This window comes from Euprymna scolopes, chromosome 15, assembly GCF_053919585.1.
Source record: "Euprymna scolopes isolate OS-2025 chromosome 15, ASM5391958v1, whole genome shotgun sequence".
In the NCBI taxonomy this organism is placed as follows: Eukaryota; Metazoa; Mollusca; class Cephalopoda; order Sepiida; family Sepiolidae; genus Euprymna; species Euprymna scolopes.
This window is the reverse complement of record NC_136496.1, coordinates 47761885-47783802: the sequence shown is the minus strand read 5'-3', so window position 1 is coordinate 47783802 and position 21918 is coordinate 47761885. Positions and strand designations below refer to the sequence as shown.

The window sequence follows — 21918 nt, the reverse complement described above, 5'->3', positions numbered from 1 at the left end:
AGAATAAAATTATCTGCTATAATTGTGGATGACCCAACCACAAAAGTTTCCAATGTCAATATAAACGCTCTAAAAAAACGTTGAGAACTTTGAGGAAGAACATACATTTCTATTCACATGTAACTTTGACAATACCACAAACGGTAAAAATCTCCTTGTAGACTGTGGTGCTACAGCATATGTTATCACCAAGGAATCTGATTTTATTAATTTGGATTCAAACTTTAATCCACCAAGTCATTTTGTCGAACTTGCCGATGGTAGTCAAATAAATGATATAGTCTTGAAAAGAGGCGATGCTAAAATATCCTTAAAAAATAATAATGGCGAAATCTGTAACTGTATTCTAAAAAATGCTCTGTTCATACCTACATTTAAGCAAGACATATTTTCCATGCAGGCTGCCATTAAACAAGGCGCGAATATAAAGTTTGGCCAAAACAAGTCAAAATTGATATACCCTAATGAAACTATATTTGACATTAAAGAAAATGGCCGACTATATTATTTAAAAAGTATGGTTCCCTCAAAAACTGCCTGTCACGACTTGGAAACCTGGCATAAAATACTAGGACACTGCAATACAGCTGATATTAAAAAATTACCAAATGTAGTCGAAGGCATGAAAATAATACCTTCAGACGATCTCCCAAATTGTGATGTGTGTGCATAGGGGAAAATGACAAAATATATAAGCCGAACGCCAGACAAAAAAGCTACGAAAATTCTCTCATTTGTGCATTGTGACTTAGCAGGTCCGATCAGCCCGATGTGGAGAAATAATCTAAGGTATATTTTGGAAAAATCATCAATAAAATTGATGATTTTTCCGGTTTAATTATAAGTTTATTTTCTAAAAAACAAATCTGACACTATCCTCGCCACTAAGCTGATATTGCCCCATACGAGTTGGCAAAATGTATTCGCTCAGACAATGCGTCTGAATTTACACGTAATGACTTTGAACTTCTATTGATTAACCACCGTATTAAACACAAGAAATCTGCGTCGTATTCCCCCTTCCAAAATGGCGCTGAAAGGGCGAACCTTTTTGAGATGACAAAATCTCTACTTATCGAATCGAAATTAGCGCATAGTTTATGGACGTACGCTTTAATGGCAGCAGCATATATCAGAAATAAATCGTTTAATAGAAGATGAGGCAAAACACTGTATGAAGCGTTTTGCAGTGTAAAACCCAAAATGAACCGAATGCATATATTTGGTTCAGATTGTTTTGCATTTATAGAAAATATCAGTAAACTAAATACTAAAAGCGAAAAAGGTATTTTCGTAGGTTACGATAAAAGCAGTCCAGCATATTTAATCTACTTTCCAGCCCAAAATGCCATAAAAAAGGATTAGAATGATACATTAAATTTAAAAAATGGCGATCCAGTGGATGAAAAACGTGAAGAAATATTACCGAGCATCTTAATCAATCACAATGAAAATATTAATAACGATGACAACTACAGTAGAACTATATATATATTATTCCTTAATTGGAAATTTATTTTGAGATGAGCATTATATGTTAATTTTTTATTTTTATTTCGGACTATTAGTCTCATCTTTATTAGTTGTTGTTCGGGGCCCGTGGCGCAGTTGATAGAGACGTTGAATCTCTACGGTTCCAGATGAACATTGTCTGAAGATAGCGGTTTCAATCCCACCCAAAGCGTGCCAGAGGTAATTGGTCAAAAATGTGGTGAGACGACAACAACTACGGATGGCAGTGATGGCTGAGAATGCAGTTAAAAGATTCGAAGTTCCTATCCGTCGCGGTTACCACCTGACGAAGGCCAGAGGAAGTTGGCCGAAACGTTATGAACCAATAAAAAAAAACAATAACTAATAAAGATGAGACTAATAGTCCGAAATAAAAATAAAAAAAATTACAGTAGAACTACTTACGAAAATATTAACCAGACATGTCGATATTCGATAAGGGAGTGAAAAAGGGCAGACTTCTTAAAAATTAAAAAGATACAAGACTACGCAGTGGATTACTGTTACCCATTGAAAAACACACCAGAAAGTTATAATGAGGTGATTAATTCAGAAAATCACCAAAAATGGAAACAAGCTATGATATTCGAATTGAAAGCTTTATCCGAAAATAACACATACGAAATAGTGGCAAAACCAACAGATAAAAATATAATTTCTTCACGCTGAGTTTTAAAAAAAAAAAAAAAAAAATCACAGCTTCTGGCAGTGAAACTTTTAAAGCAAGATTTGTTGCAAAAGGTTTTTCAAAAATTTCTGGAGTGGAATATTTTGCAACATTTTCACCAACAACAAATTTAACGACAATTAGAATTTTATTACAACTTGCCGCTCAATACAATTTAAAAATACATCAAATGAATATAAAAAAATGCTTATTTAAATGCGCCAATTGACTGTGAAATCTATATTTACCCTCCAAAGGGATTTAAAATGAAAAATAAAAATTGCGTGTGGAAACTGAATAAATCGTTATATGGACTAAGACAAAGTGCTCACAATTGGAATCTAACACTCCATAATTATTTAATAGAACAGGAATTCAAGCAATGTCCCGTAGATGTGTGCATATATACCAAAAATGAAGGTAATAATTTGTTGATTTTGGTTTTTTGGGTTAACGATATATTACTCACCTCAAACTGTGACAACACTTTAAAAGATGTTAAAAATAAATTAGATAAAAAATTTAAAATGGCCGATCTTGGACAACTGTCGTGGTTCCTCGGTATAAAATTTACTTGTGAAAATGCAACTATAACAATGAACCGATCACAATAAATTTAAAAAATTCTGCTCAAGTTCGGAATGCAAGATTGCAAACCGTGTACAACTCCTGTTGAAATGGACATAAATAAAAATATAGAGACTGAAACAAAATCCATAGATGATCGATTATACATTATATATTGGAAGCCTCATCTATTTGATGATCGCAACTAGGCCTGATATATGTTACACTGTAACAAAGCTATCTCAAAACTTCTTGAGACCAACAATTAAGGACCTTAATTGTGCAAAACAAATCCTTTGTTATCTAAAAGGAACCAAGGAACAATCTTTAATATTTAAAACGTCTACATATCCTCTAAATTTAGAAGGATTTTTAGATTCAGATTGAGGTAACTCTGAGGATAGAAAAAGTATAACGGGGTATTGTTTTAGACTGTCAAAGACTGAACGTATGATCTCTTGGAAAACTAAAAAGCAACAAATTGTTGCCCTTTCTACTTGTGAAGAAGAATTTACGGCCCAACCAATTCCGCGCAGGAGGAAATTTTTCTGAACACCCTTCTAAAATCTATAATTATTTATTTTGAAAATTTTTTACAAAGTAAAAAAACAGAAAAATTTGGCACAAGGCCAAACATGGGGGCAGGGGAAGGGATGGTCTTCTTTGACTAATGCTAATCTAACCTAACTAGTTCCTACTTTAACCACAATACCACATTCATACTATACATCCATCAGCGTATAAATCCTTCGTCAGTCACCATAAGAACATCATACCATGATAATCTAATTAAAACCCATAAAATAGGGGGGGGGGATAAAAATTTTACGTACAAAATTAGAAATGAAATATTTACAATGTTAGTAACAAAAAACCTGCCCCCTGCTAAACTGTGGCAGATACGCTGATTCACCAGTCAAAAAGGTGATGCGGGCCCGAACGCTTTATTATAAACACCTCTTATGAAAACTTCGAAAGGAAACCCGCATCTGGCAAATAAAGCGATCTGTCACCTAATTGGGGAGGGGAATGGGGCTAAAAAAGAAAAAAAAAGAAAACAGGCAAACTAAAAATGGGGTCTAATGATTACTATCACACACTAGCTAGGTTATGAACAGAGGAACCTAAAAAATGGTCCTTACACTAGTCTAAAACATGGCCTGCTCTTGACTTAAAAACCCCTCCAGGCACCAATGCGCAAACCTGAAGAATTGTCGCAGCTAATTTTGGGCCCTGTTACCGTTTCATACAATCTGATTTCTACACCGACGACACTAATTGCTCATTACAAGCACAGTTACATTGTTGGCATAGGCGGAGTACTTTATCTGGGCATCCGCACCTGGCAAAGCTATTCTGCATAGGACCAATTCCCCCTTAGCCTGCGCAAAAAGGCTCGATCGCAAGCACATACAGCATGGGTGATAACGGGCACCCCTGACAAATTGATTGTGACAAACTGAAGGGTCTTGACCTCTTCCCATTCACTTCTACCATCACTGCGGGGTTAGCATAGAGAAGATGAACCCACGAGCAAAATTGCGGGCCAAAACAGGCCGCTGACAAAACAGTGCCCAAGTACCGATGGTCAACCCTATCGAAGGCTTTGGACTGATCTAAATTGATCAGCGCGGCCTCGGTGTCTACTTTTTCTATCATCAGGCGTATCGTGTGCAAGTTGTCCTGGATTGTCCTGCCCTTCACGGCACACGTTTGCTCGGAACTAATAAGACGAGCTAAAACAAGCTGCAGACGATTTGCGAGAATCTTGATTAAAATCTTTAACTCAGCGTTAAGCATCATTAGGGGCTGATAATTACCTAACCCATTTCCACCATCTTTGTTTTTGCGAACAAGTTTTATCACACCCATGGTAAAGTACTTGGGGATTGAGCCGTTCCTAAACCATGAATTAAATAAAACCATCAGCAAAGGGACAAAGATGTTTGACAACCTCAAATACACTTCGTAGGGCAGACCATCGATCCCTGGTGACTTATTAAGGCCGACCCACTTTAAGGCTTCAATGACTTCATCCTCTGTTATGCCACCTTTGCACCTAGCCGCTTCGATCGTCAAAAGATGAGAAAAGTCAGCCAAATAGGTGTAGAACTGTTCTAATGACAGACCGGGTTCCATGGAAAAAAGCCCCTGGAAATGCGATCTAAACACCTCCAGCACACTCTGGTTTGTGGTCACAGTATGCCCGTCCGGCAATGTTACATAAGCGATGTGCCTATCAACCGCTTGCCTAAACTCTTCTGCATGCAATTTAGCGGCCATACTTGTTGCTTCATGGGGTATTCTTTTTAACCTAGCCCTAATCACTAAAGCCTGGTGCTTCTTTTCAGTAAGGGAGGCAAGCTGAGCCTTAATTATATTAACGTTAGCACTATCCCCCTCCTCCACCGCCTGATCTGATCAGCGCGCTAGAATCTAGGTTGAGTCTTTTGCTAAAGTTAACAGCAAAGGACCTAATGGCTTCCTTAATTTTATCCATCACTTATTCCCAATAATTGTTCCCAGCAATTCCCGCTGTAGGGTTAGTAATAGCCTGTCACGGAAGCCCTCCACACGGAACAATGACGTGTTAAGCTTCCAATAACCAGCTAATCTAGGCTTAGGTCTATCTAAGTTTACTCGTGTAGCAGAATTAGCAATAACCGAAATGAGGGGAAATAGAGAGTATACTGTTTCTGGGATGCGTATATTTTGTTGAAATGTATGCAAACCATAGACAGCATAAACTCTTGTCAACAAGCAAAACTCTGAGACATGGTAAATTTCACAGGTTTATTGTCCGTCAACAAAGGTAAAACGAAGATGCTCAAAGATGTCGAGATATTAGGGAGATAGAAAAAACTAAGCCATGCGGCTGATGAGGAAACAGCTGAACCACAAAGGGCACCGGGAAGATTAGCCGGTATCGAGTGGGAAATTAACCCCTAAATTTGAAAGGCCGCTAAAGGGAGATAACTGCAATACACTAGACAGAACACTCCCCGCCTGACGCTTTGCCATCACAAAATACGCTAGTCCTTTGCACAAAGAAAGACAATCTCCGTAACAGGTCTGAGGAGGTGCTTGATGCCGTCTTTTCTGGAAATCTTGACCTCTACCCTCCCTACCAGCTTGTCCTCACTGAGAAACACACGTGTGATCAATCCTAAGGGCCATTTGACGGAGACGGATTTCGTCTCGTGCTTGTTGACGATATTCCTTGACATATCTTTCGGCTCTCTTGAACATCAACATTCTCTTCTTTTTACGAAGCATTTTTTCTTTTAAAACTGCCTTGGCACGAGAAGCAACATGCATTTCTTGAGAATAGCTTCAGGAACTTTAGGTTTGGGTACTTCTCCCTCTTTGGCTTCACCTTTAGTAGCAGTAGTTGTAGAAACTTTTTTTTTCTATAAACAACTATTTTCCTTTTCTTACCTCCAGGCCCTTTTCCGGTTCCAGTCCGTTTCAACTTATCCTTTTTGGCCCCATCAGCTGCAACAGCAGGTTTGGTTTTGTCTGCAACAACAGGTTTACTCTTAGCAGCAACAACAGGTTTACCCTTAGCAGCAACAACAGGTTTACTCTTAGCAGCAACAACAGGTTTACCCTTAGCAGCAACAACAGGTTTACTCTTAGCAGCAACAACAGGTTTACCCTTAGCAGCAACAACAGGTTTACTCTTAGCAGCAACAACAGGTTTACTCTTAGCAGCAACAACAGGTTTACCCTTAGCAGCAACAACAGGTTTACTCTTAGCAGCAACAACAGGTTTACCCTTAGCAGCAACAACAGGTTTACTCTTAGCAGCAGGCTTCCCTTTAGCAGTCGCAGCAGGCTTAGCACCAGTAATTTGAGCCCTGGCAACAGAAACTTGAGTCATGGCTTCAGTGAATTTAGCTCTGGCCTTGCTGAGTTTAGCCTTGGCTGCAGTTGGAGCGACCTTGGTTGTAGCTGCAGCAAGTTTAGTTTTTGCTGCAGCAATTCTGCCTTTGGCCAAAGAAACTTTATGCTTTGCCAAATTGACTTGAGCTCTTTTCTCTGCCTTTTCCTTGGATGCTCATGAAGCTTATGAAGTTGGCATACTTTATGCACCCTTAAGATGTCGTGTCCTAGGAGGAGCATTATAGGGGTTTTAGTCTCTACAGGGGGAATGAGATGGGATATTTTTCTCAGATGAGGATGGTGGAGAGCTGCCTCAGGAGTTGAGATGCTGGATCTGTCGTTGGGTATTTTATTGCATTCGACGAGGCTTGGAAGCAAGAGGCTGTTTTCTCCGTCCAGGGACTCAACCTGGAAGCTTATTGCTCTTCTTCCCGTGGTCTCCATCACTCTGGCACAGGTTTTTAGAGAGTAGGGGAAGCTGAGACCCTCGTTTTCGAAGATGTCGAAAAAATCGGAATGTACCAGTGACCGATTGCTCTGCTCGTCGATGATAGCGTACATCCTCACTGCCTCGTCTGGTCAGTTGACAGGGTAGACATTGACCAGGCATATCTTCGAGCATGACTTTTCAGAGAGGTCACTGCCACAAAGTTGCATACATTGCGAGACCACTCCTGTAGCTCTTAGTGTGTTTCCCTCCCCGCCGTTCTCTGCAACGGATCTTATTCCAACGATCCAAGGTAGTGGTCCTGAATGAAGCGCAGTATTGTGTTCCTTGCTGCCACACTCGCTGCAGTGAATGTCTGCTTTGCAGAATTTCGCTGCATGTGCTGTGGATGAGCAGCATTTGAAGCAGATCCCACTGCTTCTCAAGAAGAAATCTCGCTTTTTTAAGGGTTTCCCTCGGAAAGCATGGCATTTCGATAGTGGGTGAAACATTTTGTGCAGTGGGCAGTACTGAGAGAGGTCTTTTTTGTCCTTCTTTTGCTGATGTGGTATGTTGAAGGCTTCGGTCATTCACCGATACAGTTCTTTTGCTGTAAGAAGAACTTATCCATGAGTGGACTGACTTTGATTCTAGCTTGCTGGGAGATAAACCTCACAAATATGTCAAAAGTGGGGAAAGTAACATGGTGCCGCTCCTTGTATTCAGAAACTACAGATAGCCATCTGTCCTGAAGGAAGAGTGGTAACTTGGTTATAAAGGGGCGAAGACCTCGGGTAGTATCCAGGCAGGCAAGGCTGGGAAGATATCCATCTTTTCTTGCTGACAACAGTTCAGAAGCTAGGTCGCTGAGTTCCCTAAGCCTAGGAAGATCACTGTTTGACAGTCTAGGGAAGTCATCGACTCGTTTGAGGAGGGCATCCTCTATCATTTCCAGAGCACTGTAACACTCGTCGAGTCGGGTCCATATTCTTGCAAGTCCTCTCTCTGGGTGGTTCAGGTGGGCTGATCTCGGTCTTTTTGCGTGTTCCCTTGATTCTCTACCAAGCCATCTTCTTCACTGGGTGAGAGGCCGAGATGCCTGATGGCACTCTGGAAAGACCGCCTCCACGCCCTGTAGTCCTCGGGTTTGTCGTTAAAAGCTCTTGACATATCAAAGGCCTTCGACAAGGTATGGCAGTCCGGTGGTGATAAGTTCACGACGGGTAAAGTACCTCACGAGATCCGAGATATATTGGGACTGAGATGCATCCCTGGTGTTGGTGGGATGATGGTTGTCAGCTGTTTCAACATCCTCGCGACGGGAGTTCACGGAATGGTAGCTGATAACAGCGGGTGCTGTTTGGGTAGGCTCGTCTGAGGTCTCTGGCCTAAGTGGGGGAAGCTGTTTGCCATAGAAAAACTGACTGTACTGGTATTCCTCAGCTTTATCTAGAGGTGGTTGGGGTGGACCCACCTCTTGTTTCGGCTGACTTTCTTGGTCAGCTAAATATTCTCTGACGAGTGCGTGAGGGTCAGCAGGAGCACAGTCGAGCCTTGAGTGGCTGCAGCTGGACCGTTCGTACGCCTCATCGGCAGCTTCCCTCAAAACCTCTGCTTCAGCTACGGCAACAGCCATTTTGCGTTCGAGCAGTAGTTTTTCGAGTTTCATTTTCAATTCTTGCTCCATGTTTATGTAGGCTAGACGCGTTTTTGCTGCTTCAGCCTTGGCCTGGGCGATGGCAGTGGCGGCTGCTGTAGACGACCTAGTAGAAGACCGTGTGTGGTGGGAGGAATGCCTCGAGCGATTTGACGCGTTGTCTGCCATCGTTCGGAGGAAACATCTAAATCTGACCTCCAAGATCGCCATGGGCATGGAATATGTGCCTACATTAAAGATGGCTTCCCGTGTGGCAAGGATATCTCTAGAGAAGATCCTAATTTACCCTATATGTGCTTCCGGGTTGCACTTGCTAACACTACTGCATTTATATTTGCCCTCTATCGGCCCCACAACAGCGGAGTTACTATCTTTAAGAGCATATCTGAGAAAATAGACCACATCCTGTCTGCACATCCCTCGGCTAACATCCACATCTGTAGTGACTTCAACGTCCATAACGTGGAATGGCTGAACCATTCAAATAAGACAGACGATGAGGGGAGGTTTTGCCATAATTTTGCCATTGCTTATGACCTCACTCAGATTGTTCGCGAACCCACCCGTGTGCCCGATACACCCGGTCAATATGCAAGCCTCCTAGACCTTTTTCTCTCAACTTCCCCTGGACTATGTTCATGTTCTATTCATTCTCCTCTAGGATCCTCCGACCACTCTGTCGTATCAGTTAAGATAAAAACGAAATATAATAAGTCCCCAGACGTACCCCTCCACCGTACTGTATAGCGATACTCTATGGCTGACTGGGATAGCTTCCATACATTCATATCTGATTTACTTCTGCACTCCATGTTTAAAAAGGATGTGTCCTCTATAGTATCAGATCTGACCGAATGGTTAATTGTAGGCATAGACCAATTCATACCATCTAAAAAATTCCAACAAAAACCTAACAGCCAGCCATGGTTCTCCCCAGAATGTGCTGCTGCTATCGCGCACAGAAATCACTTTTTCCATAGCTACCAACGTAATAGATGCACTGAGACTAAAGCTGCTTTCAGGACTGCCAGCAACCACTGTAAAAGAATAATAAAAAATGCAAGAGAGCTATATGCCCAGTCTGTTAAATCCAAGATAGCTGATCAGCGGCTTGGTTCCCACCAGTTTTGGCAAATAACAAATAGGATCCTGAACAGAAGTGTGCGTTCTATCCCAATCATTATCAATGGACCAGAGGTCATCTCGTCAGCATCAGACAAGGCCAAACTATTCGCAATGCAAATATGCGACGAAGGCCATCAACTCCCCATATTTCCTCCTATAACACAGAACACGCTAGGTAACATACAAATATCCGTGCATGAGATCACTAAACTAATCAAGAACCTTGACTCCAGTAAAGCAACTGGTCCTGACGGCATCCCAATTATATTGTTAAAAAAGCTTCAACCAGAACTTGCTCCCATATTTACGAAACTGTTTAAGCGCTGCCTTAAGAAGTGCTTTCCAACTCCCTGGAAGACCTCATCAGTTTGCCCTGTATTTAAGAATTCAGGTGATAAGTCATCTCCCTCTCAGTACAGACCAATAAGTCTCCTGTGTGTTATGAGTAAGTTGCTGGAATCCATATTAAATAGAGAAGTAGTCAACCACCTCAGCAGAAACAATCTTCTTAGTGACACACAATATGGTTTCCGCTCTGCAAGATCAACCGCAGATGTGCTGACAGTTATATCTCACAGGACTAGTGAATCTCTTGACAAAGGCTTCCTTTCTAGGGCAATTGCTCTTGACATATCAAAGGCTTTCGATAAGGTATGGCATAAGGGTCTACTTCACAAGAGTTCCAGCTACGGTATAACTGGAAATGTTTTCTCAATCATTAAATCATTTCTCTCCGATAGGCTCATAAGTGTAGTGGTCGATGGACAAAAATCAGAGGCCTGCAGTATTAATGCTGGAGTCCCTCAGAGGTCAATCCTAGGCCCAACTCTCTTTCTGATCTACATCAATGACCTCCCTAAACACATACTTAAATCATTCGTTGACATCTATGCTGATGACACGACCATTTACGGCAACATATCAAAGGCTGTTAATTACAAAGTTCTCTCTGATTCTCTCTCCTCTGATCTTGAGCGCGTGGTTCAGTGGGGGAAGACATGGCTGGTTACCTTTAATGCATCTAAGACCAAACTCCTATCTTTACATCATCAACGCTCTGATCCCCATCTGGCATCAATTGGGATGGATGGCTCTCGTCTGGGAGAGTCCCCGTGTTTTGACAAGCTTCTGGGTTTGACCTTTACTCCTGATCTGAAATGGAACACGTACATCAAGTCTGTTGCCAAGGTCGCTGGAAAGATGGTGGGATCCTTCTACCGCTCCAGAAGATATCTCCACTACTGATGCAATTCTCTATCTATATAAAAGCCAAGAACGTCCAAGGATGGAATACTGCTGCCATATCTGGGCAGGAGCTGCTAAAAACAGCCTATCCTGCCTTGACAGAATACAAAATAGACTTTGTGGCTTAGTGGGGGATGTCCTTTTCTCTACCCTGCAATGTCTCTCCCACAGAAGAGACGTTGCGTGCCTATCCTTGTTTTATCGTTATTTCCATGGCAGGTGCTCGTCTTAAATCCAATCTCTGGTCCCCCCTCGCCAATCTTTCACGAAAAACACCCGTCTAGCTGAATCCACTGTGAAAAATTTCCCCCACTCTTTATCTGTGCGTAAATCAAAACGTGGATTCCATGAACAAAGCTTCTTTCTTAGAACTGCACACCTGTGGAACTCTGTTCCGTCTGCCTGCTTCCAACCTGACTACAACTTGGATGTGTTCAAGTCCAACATTAACAAATTCCTAATGAATCGCTCCCTTAAGTAAACACTTCATCAAATCTCCACACTAACGTAATGTACTTGCAACAACCCTTATCCCTGAGTGGCTTCCGGGCCTTGATAAGTGGTGACCACTGTGTAAAAAAAAAAAAAAAAAAAAAAAAAAAAAAAAAAAAGGGGGGAGCCTTTCTTTTGTTTTTAAAATGTACTGTGTGACACTGAGTTTGAGTTGTTCCAACAGTTGGTATAAATCCGACGACAAGGGAACGGTCTTCGTTTTACTATACTGTTTCTGGGATGCGTGTATTTCGTTGAAATGTATACAACCCATAGACAGTTAGCATAAACTCTTGTCAACAAGCAAAACTCTGAGACATGGTAAATTTCACAGGTTTATTGTCCGTCAACAAAGGTAAAACGAAGATGCCCAAAGATGTCAAGATATTAAGGAGATAGAAAAAACTAAGCCATGCGGCTTATGAGGGAACAGCTGAACCACAAAGGGCACCGGGAAGATTAGCCGGTGTCGAGTGGGAAATTAACCCCTAAATTTGAAAGGCCGCTAAAGGGAGATAACTGCAATACACTAGACAGAACAGAGAGCTTACCTCAGATACGTCCGTTGTGTTTCTGCCTGAGCGGAAGAGAGAGTTCCAAGATGGCGTCCATGGGTTTTATTAACGCTTACTCCATGCAATTATCGTAGAATCTATCTGCTCTCGCGCGATTATGTAAATACATAATTCCTGGCTACTGGAAAGCAGTCAGGGGGCGTTCTGCAGATTGTGTGCAGGTGGTTCTGGCGATTGGATTGTTCTTTGTGACGAACCACGTGTCTGCGAGAAGCGAGTTTTTTTTTCTTTCTGTCTTTTTTTTTGCCTTCTTTCTCCACGGACAAGAAACCCCTCTCTTCTAGATGTGGGTGATACTGACTATTTCCTATCTGTGTTTCTGATTTTTTTGTTTTGTTTTGCCTACTACATTTTGCTTCAAGCTATTTCGGCGCAACTATGGCGAAGGTGCGGATAAGCAGTGATATTATCAAGCCGTTCTCTAGCGAGGGAGACGTAGCGTAGCTGAAAAAAGTTAAACTTGTCGTACAACTTCAGCAGGTGGATGCTGTAAGGGAGTTTGCTACCTTTATATCTGGCCCTCTACATGGAAATGGAGGAGGACGATCAAAAGAAGATAGACCAGATTGAGGCCCGATTAAAGGAGGCATTTACCAATGACGCATTTGCAGCATACAGAAAAATAACTATGGTTAGATGGGCTGGCGAACGTGTGGATGTTTACGCCAACAAAATTAGGCAGTTGGTTGGATTGGCCGGAATTACAGGAGATAGCTTAGAGAGACTCACAAAATTGACTTTCGTCACTGGATTCCCTGACGCCATCTCAATTGCTTTTCAATAGGTGGTGAACATCAAAGTCCTGACCATGGGGGAGCTAATGTTGAGAGCGAGAATTTGGATGATGACTGGGGAACAAAATCAGGACGTCGTTGCGGTCACACACTCACCCAACAACAGGGTCCAGAATATTCCTGTTAGTATGATCTGTTTTAAATGCAATGTTAAAGGCCACCTTGCAAAGGACTGTCGAAAACGCGGAACACAGTGTTACTGTTGCGGTGAGAGTGGGCACTGGGCTTGGAACTGCTCAAGAAATGAGCAAGGGGAGGACACATAGGCGCCAGTCTCCTTCCCCACCAAGATGCGAACACGACGGTGATAAGCATCCATGTTGACGGGACACAATGTTTGGCGCTTATTGATACAGGATGCTCTAGGAAGATTTTACATGCAGACCGGTGCCAGTCTTAGAGAAAGACGAATGTGAATGTCAAAACGATTGGTGGAATGTCCCATGTGTGTTGCGGTGATGGAGCGGTCTCTGTGTCCACTGATGAAGGTGTGTCTGCCAGAATCGATGTGTTGGTGGTGCGTGGCAAACCGCTGGAGCTTGTGAAAGAGTACGGGCTGACAGTGGACGTGACGCTGGTTCCATCAGCAGGAAACATCGCTGACCAATTGACACGAGTACCACAGCGGTGCTTTGAGGCAATGAAAAAGAAAAACAGGCTTGACCCGGTGATAGGCGCGGTTCACACAGACGAGCTGGATGAGAGTAAAATCATGGCTATTCACAAAGGTAGTGGACAGCTGGGGGTGCGACGCACTACCTACTTTGTCAGGAGAAGTTGCTCAACCACGACAAAAGCAACCGTTAAAACGGTTACACGGAAATGTGAGGAATGTCAGTCCATTGACCCAGCGCCAGTCAGGTGGGAAAAGGGAAAGCTGGAAGTTAACGAGAATTGGCAGAGAATTGGAATGGATATCACGCGTTATGGCATCTTCCATTTTTTAACTCTAACAGACTGTGGTCCATCGCGTTTCTCCATTTGGAGGAAATTGGCAAGGCAGGACTCAGCAAGCGTGATTCATCAGTTGGAGGCAGTGTTCCTCGAGCGTGGCTCGCCACATGAAATCCTTTTAGACAATGACACGGCTTTCTGCAGCAACGCATTTCAAGCATTTGCACATAAATGGGGAGTTCACTTGCGATTTCGTTGTGCATATGCTCCAGCCGGGAATGGCATAGCAGAGCGATGTCACCGTATAGTGAAACGAATAGCGGCTGGAATGCACTGTCCCATACAGGAAGCTGTTTACTGGTACAACATCTCTCTTCACTGCGCCTGCCAACAGGATTTATAGATATGAAGTTCGAGTGAAGGAGACCAATCTCGCAACTGTGTCCCCAGGTCCCAAGAACAGCTCTTACCAGGTTGGAGATCGCATGTGGGTCAAAAGATCGCAAAATCGATGTACCACAAGGTTCGGCAAGGGTGAGGTGACCAAGGTAATCAGCCCTCAATCGATTTTGGTTGATCGTGTGCCTCGCCACATGAAAGATCTGCGCCCTCGCCATTATGTTGTTACATCGGAGGAAGAGGAATACTCAGACAGTACAATGTACTCTGAAAGGACAGAGTATGATGCAGGATGACGGAGAGGATTTTGAGCCATATAATGCACATACTAAAGAAGCGGAAAAGGGACCACCCGTCCTGCCTTTAAGAAGGAGTACCCGACAAAGACGGATACTGCCCCCCTGCTCTGATTGTGAAACACCGCCTATGGAACAGACTGGTGGCAATAACGGTGGTAATGAGGAAGATGGCAAGGAGGAAGTGCTGCCTCTGGTTCTTCGAAGAAGTACCCGACAAAGATGACTGCCCCGTTTGTGATCATGGGATCAGGTTGGAGTGTAGCAGAATTAGCAATAACCGAAATGAGAGGAAATAGACAGCTTACCTCGGATACGTCTGTTGTGTTTCGGCCTGAGCGGAAGAGAGAATTCCAAGATGGCGTCCATGGACTTTTATTAGCGTTGACCCCATGCAATTATCGTAGAATCTGTCTGTTCTCGCGCGATTATACAAATACATAATTCCTGGCTGCTATAAAGGCAAATCACTGGAAAGCAGTCAGGGAGCGTCCTGCAGATTGTGTGTAGGTGGTTTTGGCTATTGGCTTTGTGACGAACCACGTGTCTGCGAGAAGCAAGTTTTTTTCTTTCTGTTTTTTTTGTCTTCTTTCTCCACGGTCATTACAGCCAAGAAACCCCTCTCTTCTAGACGTGTCGATACTATTTCCTGTGTTCCTCATTTTTTTTTGTTTTGCCTACTACATTTTGCTTTCACTCGTACATGAACAAGTCTGTGATCTTAGTAAACTATATTGTGGAAACTTGGACAATTCAATACTCCTACATCGACTTGCCTAACTAAGAACCGGTCAATATAGCTCGAGAGCTGTACCGGATCGGAGCGGCGTATACCTGTCCTAGTCCACACTAAGTCACTGGGTTTTTCATTTTGGAATTTGTCGATAAGATCAAACTTATCCACAAATTCAAGAAATAAAACAGCATCTTGATCTCTGTTAGTTCCCCTAGAAGGTAACCCAAGTCAATCTAACTCCGGATCCAGGACCATGTTTCAGTCTTCCGCTAAGATAACCGTTCGAGAAATATCCGTGAACTGCTCGATTCGCCGAAAAAAGGCAGTAAGCTCAACGTGGCTATTGGGCGCATAAACTCCAATAAGACAAAACACCCTACTCTTTATGGTAACATCCAAAACACATAGTCTTCCCTCCGGATCTATGTAGCACGGGTCACATGATGTATCTAAGGACCTTTTAACTAGCCAGGAACCCCTCTCGAGTAAGAATTAAAGTATGCTGAGTAAGCCCCTAAAGGTCTTAGACAGCGCATGCAAATTGTCACCAGGTTTTCTCAACGCAACATATATCCACTTAGAGGTGCTGCAGGTCCAAACTTAAGCGCCATTTTTGCGAGTCGGCGCTTAGCCCTTGAACATTCATGCTGGCAAGCTTGAGATCCATGATTGTGCCTTAGGGTTAGAAATGAGAAACGAACATCGCGGTTGTAAGCGTGCTGACAGCTCTTGTGATGGAATAAGTACCTATCTGGGTATCAATGAGTCCATCATGGAGATACCGTCAACATGCAACGGATAGGTTAGTTTGGCTATCCCATACAGGGAGGGAGTGCATTTTCACCGGAACCCATTAACTCAGTATCCATAGGTGTGTGTGGTGTGGGAGCAGTCTTTGAGGGCGAGTTGTGGGAAGCAGGAGTGGAGCTATGAAGAGTAATTGAAATCGAGGGGGTAGGGAACGGAGAAGGGTAGAAATATGTATCTTCTAGGGGACAGGGGAAGGGGGCTGACATTTTGTGGGTGTACTGGGGTGGAATTCCTTGGGGCTTGATGTAGGGTGTCGATGGGCGTTGTCCTAGGAGAGGTTAGCTTTGGTTCCTTTTTAGAAGGGCTTAGGGATATAAGTTTATAGACTTTAGCTGGAATGGGGGGTATTAATGGGAGGTGGCATAGTCTTTGGTGTTGCTTTAGGGTTTTTATATTGGGTCACCGATTCAGTTATCGGTTTTTCCAGGGATGGGATTGGTTTTGGGCCTGGGTTTTTTTTTTATAGGGGAGTGGGTGCTAGTAGGGTGATGAAGTTCATTAGCCAGCTTCCTTATTTCCAGAAATTTCTTTTTGCCGGGGTCATTCTCAGTCATTTTCATTATTCTTTCTCCTCACGCATTTCTTCTAGGGTAAGGCGTCCGGGTGTTTTTTTACCCGTTACTAGCACCCACTCCTTTCTTTCAAAGTCATCATTCCCTTTCTAAAGCTCGGGAAATTCTTGATGATCATTTTTTATTGGAGAGTTTGCAGTTGACAGAGCTGGCGATGATGCCTTAAATCCGATCTTGGGGCCTTGGTGTATGTCTGTTTTATTTTTAGGGATCATTGGACCTGCAACTCTTTTCGTTTTTAGGGGGGCATTCACTGGTAAGGTGCCCTACCATTCCGCAATTCCAGCAAGAAGGTCCCCTTCCTGCGACGATGACCGAGATCTTTTCGTCACCAATTTCCAGGTAGCAAGGTATTTCGAAAAAGGCTTTTTTGTCCAATGTAATTTCGAAATGCCAGGTAGATACATTTTCGTTGCATGATACTTTGGTTTATGTCTCCATATTTCAACATAAATGCAGCTAGATCTTCCCCTTCGACATAAAAGGGAACATGAAATACAGAGATGTAGGTCCTTCAGCGGCCCAAATACTTCATCCTGAGGATATGGTCTGCTGTAATGATCTCTTTCTGCAACAAGTCGATTCAATCTTCTTGAGTCGAAAATAACAAATTACACGTGTGGAATCCCTTGCACTTTACTATGTGAAGAGGTCTTATACCTGTAGTGCTTACAAGGTTCAACACAAGTTCACTTGAGAGTTAATTACTTTTCTCGTCCTTTTATCTTCAACAAATATTTGGTTCTTTTGGATATCTCCTCAAGCTTAGGAAGGTCTATTAATAGTCCTTTGTCAGTGATCAGGTGATTATAAGCCTTAGCTTTCTCCAGGAACTCTTTAATATTTATGATGATGTTTGGTGTTTTTTTTCCAACCCAGCCGTTTCTTCTATCGTTGTCATGGTTGGTTCCTTTTACTGCTGGCTAGCTAAAGCCATAGTAAGGACCACAGAATGTTTGTAGTCCAATATCAAAGTTATCAAGTTGATAACTCAAAAAAAAAAAAAAAAAAAAAAAAGAAAGAAAGGCGTTGTGTAAGAAAATCTGGCATTAATAAAAATAAAGAAAAGTCCAGGAAAACAAAATAACAGGAACAAAGGTAACAAGAACAGATGATTGCAAAATAATGCACCAAAAAGACAAGTCCTGATGGGGGGATGGGGGGCATGAGACCAATGATTTCGACGATCGGTTATATAACCACAAGTCAAGGTGAGCAACCAATGAAAAGCTTCTAAAGTTACTATAAAAATTGTTGTATTTTGGATTCAATCAGTTCACTGCCATCTTTGTTACTGGCAATTACACTCAGGATCGTACTATACTCTGTTCAACATTATGTCTCAACACTTAACAAATTTCTACCTTACTAACTTACTAATAGAGACTTGTTTGAAAATATATATTCAGTTCCTGAGTCCATTTGAAGAAATCACCAAAGAAAGCAGCCACATCAACCATATTAGCTCTGAGGTTATTTCTGTTTAAAAGCTGTCCAATCTACTTTTATTTTTGACTTTAGTGGAAACCATTTTTACCATTGTTAAACAATTCAGGCTATCAATAGAAACAAGATTTTCATCCTATATAAAACCTTATGTATGATTTAGATATTAATTCTAAAAGATTGGCATAACATATTTAGTATTGCATTCTAAAACTACTTTCCACTGATAAGGAATCAAAATTAGCAGGATACACTACTCTGCTGAGAGTGAAGAAGTACGAACAAGTGTGAATTACATGACAACTTTTAAACTAACTGACAAAAAAAAAAAAATAAAATAAAATAAAAACAGTAAAAATGTCACAAAAGATGTTTTCATCACTCCTAGTATAAGAAGACAATAAGAAGTAAAAGTACAATTATTTCTAATCAAATTTCATGCTTGAGGTGTGAAAAGTGAGCATCATCTATAATAGCAAAATTTTTAAAGCATCATCAAATAAAACCGAAATTTAATGACAGTAAATATGTACATTCAATATAATTCTATACATAATGATTATTATGCCTATTTTTTTTTAATAATTCCAACTGCAAATTACTTCATTATAAGTCGATAAAAATGCTGATATGTTCAATTTTGGTGGTGGAAATAAAGTACCAGATATCAAGCATATACTAATTTCAAAATCACACACCACAAAAACTGTTAAAATATACAGATCTGGAATATTGCATGCTTAATCAATACACATTGTAGAATGCTATACCATGCACTTTTTAAATAGTATTCTCAAGAAACTGTAATAATTTTATGTAGTGATTTTCTCTTTTTTCATCATGGTGATGTAATTAAGTAAACATACATGTTTAACATCAATTTAACAACAATTTAATTTTAATAAAAGAGAAAGATGCATATATCAACGAGTTCTTTATATAATTGGTATTTTTTTGCGATTCTGTTGAATTCTTTGCTTGGAACTGATCATATTCTTCCATTTGAGGTGGTTCTTTCACCTTGTCAAAAACAGAGAGAAAAAACTTCAGTTGTCCTTCTTCAATGCTTGTGGTACAAAGCACTTGTTTTGTATTGTTTATTAAATTGTTAGGTGAAAGTACAGATTAGTTAGAAAAATACCCTCTCCTCCACATGTTAAGAAATGGGTTTCCAAAATGTTCTCTGCATAAATACTATTGCTTTCTTTTTTCCATAGGTATTAGCACTTATCAAGGCCAACAGGCCACTTGAGGATAAGGGTTAAAGAGTGTACAGTAGTAATTGGACAACAACACTAAGAATTGGATTCTACATCTACTTTCTACTGATGATAATGAAGCAGAATCGGCAGGATACATTTCTTTAAGCTCTGTTGAAGGTCAAGAAGATCAAAGTGAAAGTAAAACTGTATCTCTTTCAAGCCTGTTTGATGAATTAGCTTCGCATAAGCCTACAGTAACAAATCGAAACTTAGAGCAGGTAGAAGCCAAGTTAAACCTGGAAACTGCAATTAAAACAGAAATACAAGAATCACAATCTAAACTCAAAACGCATAAATCCCTTATAGTTAAGTGCACAAAAGAATTTGCCCATTATGTAGCTTTACAACTACTTGCAAGAGGTGATGATCCATTTGAGTGGTGGAAGTAGACACAGGAGACCTTACCATTGCTGAGTAAACTGCTCCAAAATATTTAAGCACACCACCTACATCTTGGAGGGTGAGAGGTTCTTTAGTAATGTGTATGAACCTATGAGGAACAGGCTGTGTCCTGAGAATGGAGAAACTCTAATGTTTCTACATTACAACTTAAAAGTATTCAACTTTAGATATTGAGGAGACTATGAGAGCAGAGCAGGCAAGCAGCAAGAATAGGGAAGTAGAGCAGCAGAAGGTGCAGAACTTCAGCTTATAGTTATTCATTTAAAGAATTACAATTTGTACTTTGTAGATGGTTTGTAATTTCTGTTTTTCTTATCTAATTATTTAAATATATTCATTTAAGAATTGGAAATTGTACTTTGCATTTTTTAATTTTAGTTAAATGCAAAAAGCCATAATAGTGACCAGACAATTAAATGTTAAGTTAAATTAGCAGTTAATATTAATGTCAAAACTATCTGATGTCACTTGGCAGTGATGAAATGATTTAATAGGAAAGAGAAAAGTAAGTAATCAGCCGGTTAATCGGCAAAGTGGTCGATTACTCAGTACACCCCTAGTTTATACAATGGTCAACATCTCTGAAATATGTTGTTTTTTAATTCCTTAAACACCCTAAAAGTGCTGTCAATTATATTCCAACTGCACAGATATGAATGTCTCATTGAGCATCTTGGTTCCTGGTACTTTTTAATAAATAGAATAAACAGTGCTTCATTAATATATATTAATTTTTCAAAGCTTTTCTGTCGGATTATGGTTAAGACACAAGGTTATCACATCTAATCCTTCAGTGTTTGGCTATCACCTCTTACTGAAGGCTAAGAAATGTGGTCTTTTCACTTTGTTGACAACCAGACTGTGGAGCAAAACTGCAATAACCTTTGCACTATTCTTGCTGTCACTCTACCAGGTCTCGTCACCATCAACAACTTTGGCACGTTTTCACTATAACTTGTTTGTTGTAAGCAACCAATGTTAATAGTACCTAATCACAAGTTCTGATGAGTGTTCTTTCAAAGTTTCTATATTGGCCATTCTAAACCTTATTTTTCCTGTCTTCTCCAGATATTGTTAGTATGTTGGGTATTCATTCATGATTTTGTTTGGTGCTTAGTTCTACAACCGAATGCCCTGCCTGGTGTCATTACACCAATTAATTTTTTTTTAATGGCAGTTTAACAAACATTTAATTGACTGGTTTAGAAAAAGTTATTATAATTTTTGTTAACTCACCATAAAAAGATGTAAGAGATGAATTTTGTAATAAAGTCATCACTTCTGATTGAAGACATGATTTGCTTCTGGTGTCGGAGGCATTCATTTCAACAACTGAAAAACCAATCTCCTGAAGGAGAATTGAGAAAATAAAAAAGTAAGCATTGGAACAGTTTCAGCCACAGACAGATAAGCAAATTAAATTTCTTAGTTTTAACATTGCCTTTTCCATTTTGATAAATTTACCTTGTTAAAAAAAAAGTTATAGTCAGCTAACATACTTGCTAACTTCCAGCGTGTCTGCTACCAGAAGCAGAGACAAGGCAAATCAGTTCCTTCACTTTTATTTTCTCCAGTATTTTTATTATGAAGTGATTTATTGAAATAAAATAAAAGGACATTATTGAAAAGTATGCAATAAAAATTAACAAAATTATTCAGATAAAAATGACACAAATTAGCCTTTATTTGCATTTTTAATAAAATTTATTAAAAAAAACAAAAACGTCTTTATTTTATTTGAAATTTTGTAAGAAATATGTTTATGAAATTCTAAAAATGTTTTTTTTTTTACATTTTAAAAAGGTTTTCATTTGAATTTATTATTATTTATTATATTTATTTATTATTAAATGTTTATGAACGTATAAAAATAAAATTATTGAAAAATAACAAAACTTTAATCATAAAAAACTTTTTAATGATTATTAAATAAAAAAGAATGATTGGAAAAATTTAATAAAAAAGATGACATACACAGAGGAGATATAGGCATGAGAGAAAAAAAGCAAGTGAACTGATTTGCTTTGTCACTGCTTCCAGTAGTGGCCACGTCGGAAGTTAGGAAGTATGTTAGCTGATTATAACGTCGGAAGTTAGGAAGTATGTTAGCTGATTATAACGTCAGAAGTTAGGAAGTATGTTAGCTGATTATAAC

At 40.4% G+C, this 21918-nt stretch overlaps 1 protein-coding gene across 3 annotated transcripts in view; it reads right to left on the bottom strand.

The window, feature by feature from the left end:
* Positions 1-21918, bottom strand: part of LOC145293818 (replication factor C subunit 1-like) — a 279301-nt gene that overhangs the window by 41915 nt on the left and 215468 nt on the right. For all 3 annotated transcript variants that reach the window (XM_080140442.1, XM_080140441.1, XM_080140443.1), the window contains exon 14: positions 21000-21111. In XM_080140442.1, coding sequence (XP_079996568.1) covers positions 21000-21111 — 112 coding nt within the window. The remainder of the gene's footprint in view (positions 1-20999; positions 21112-21918) is intronic.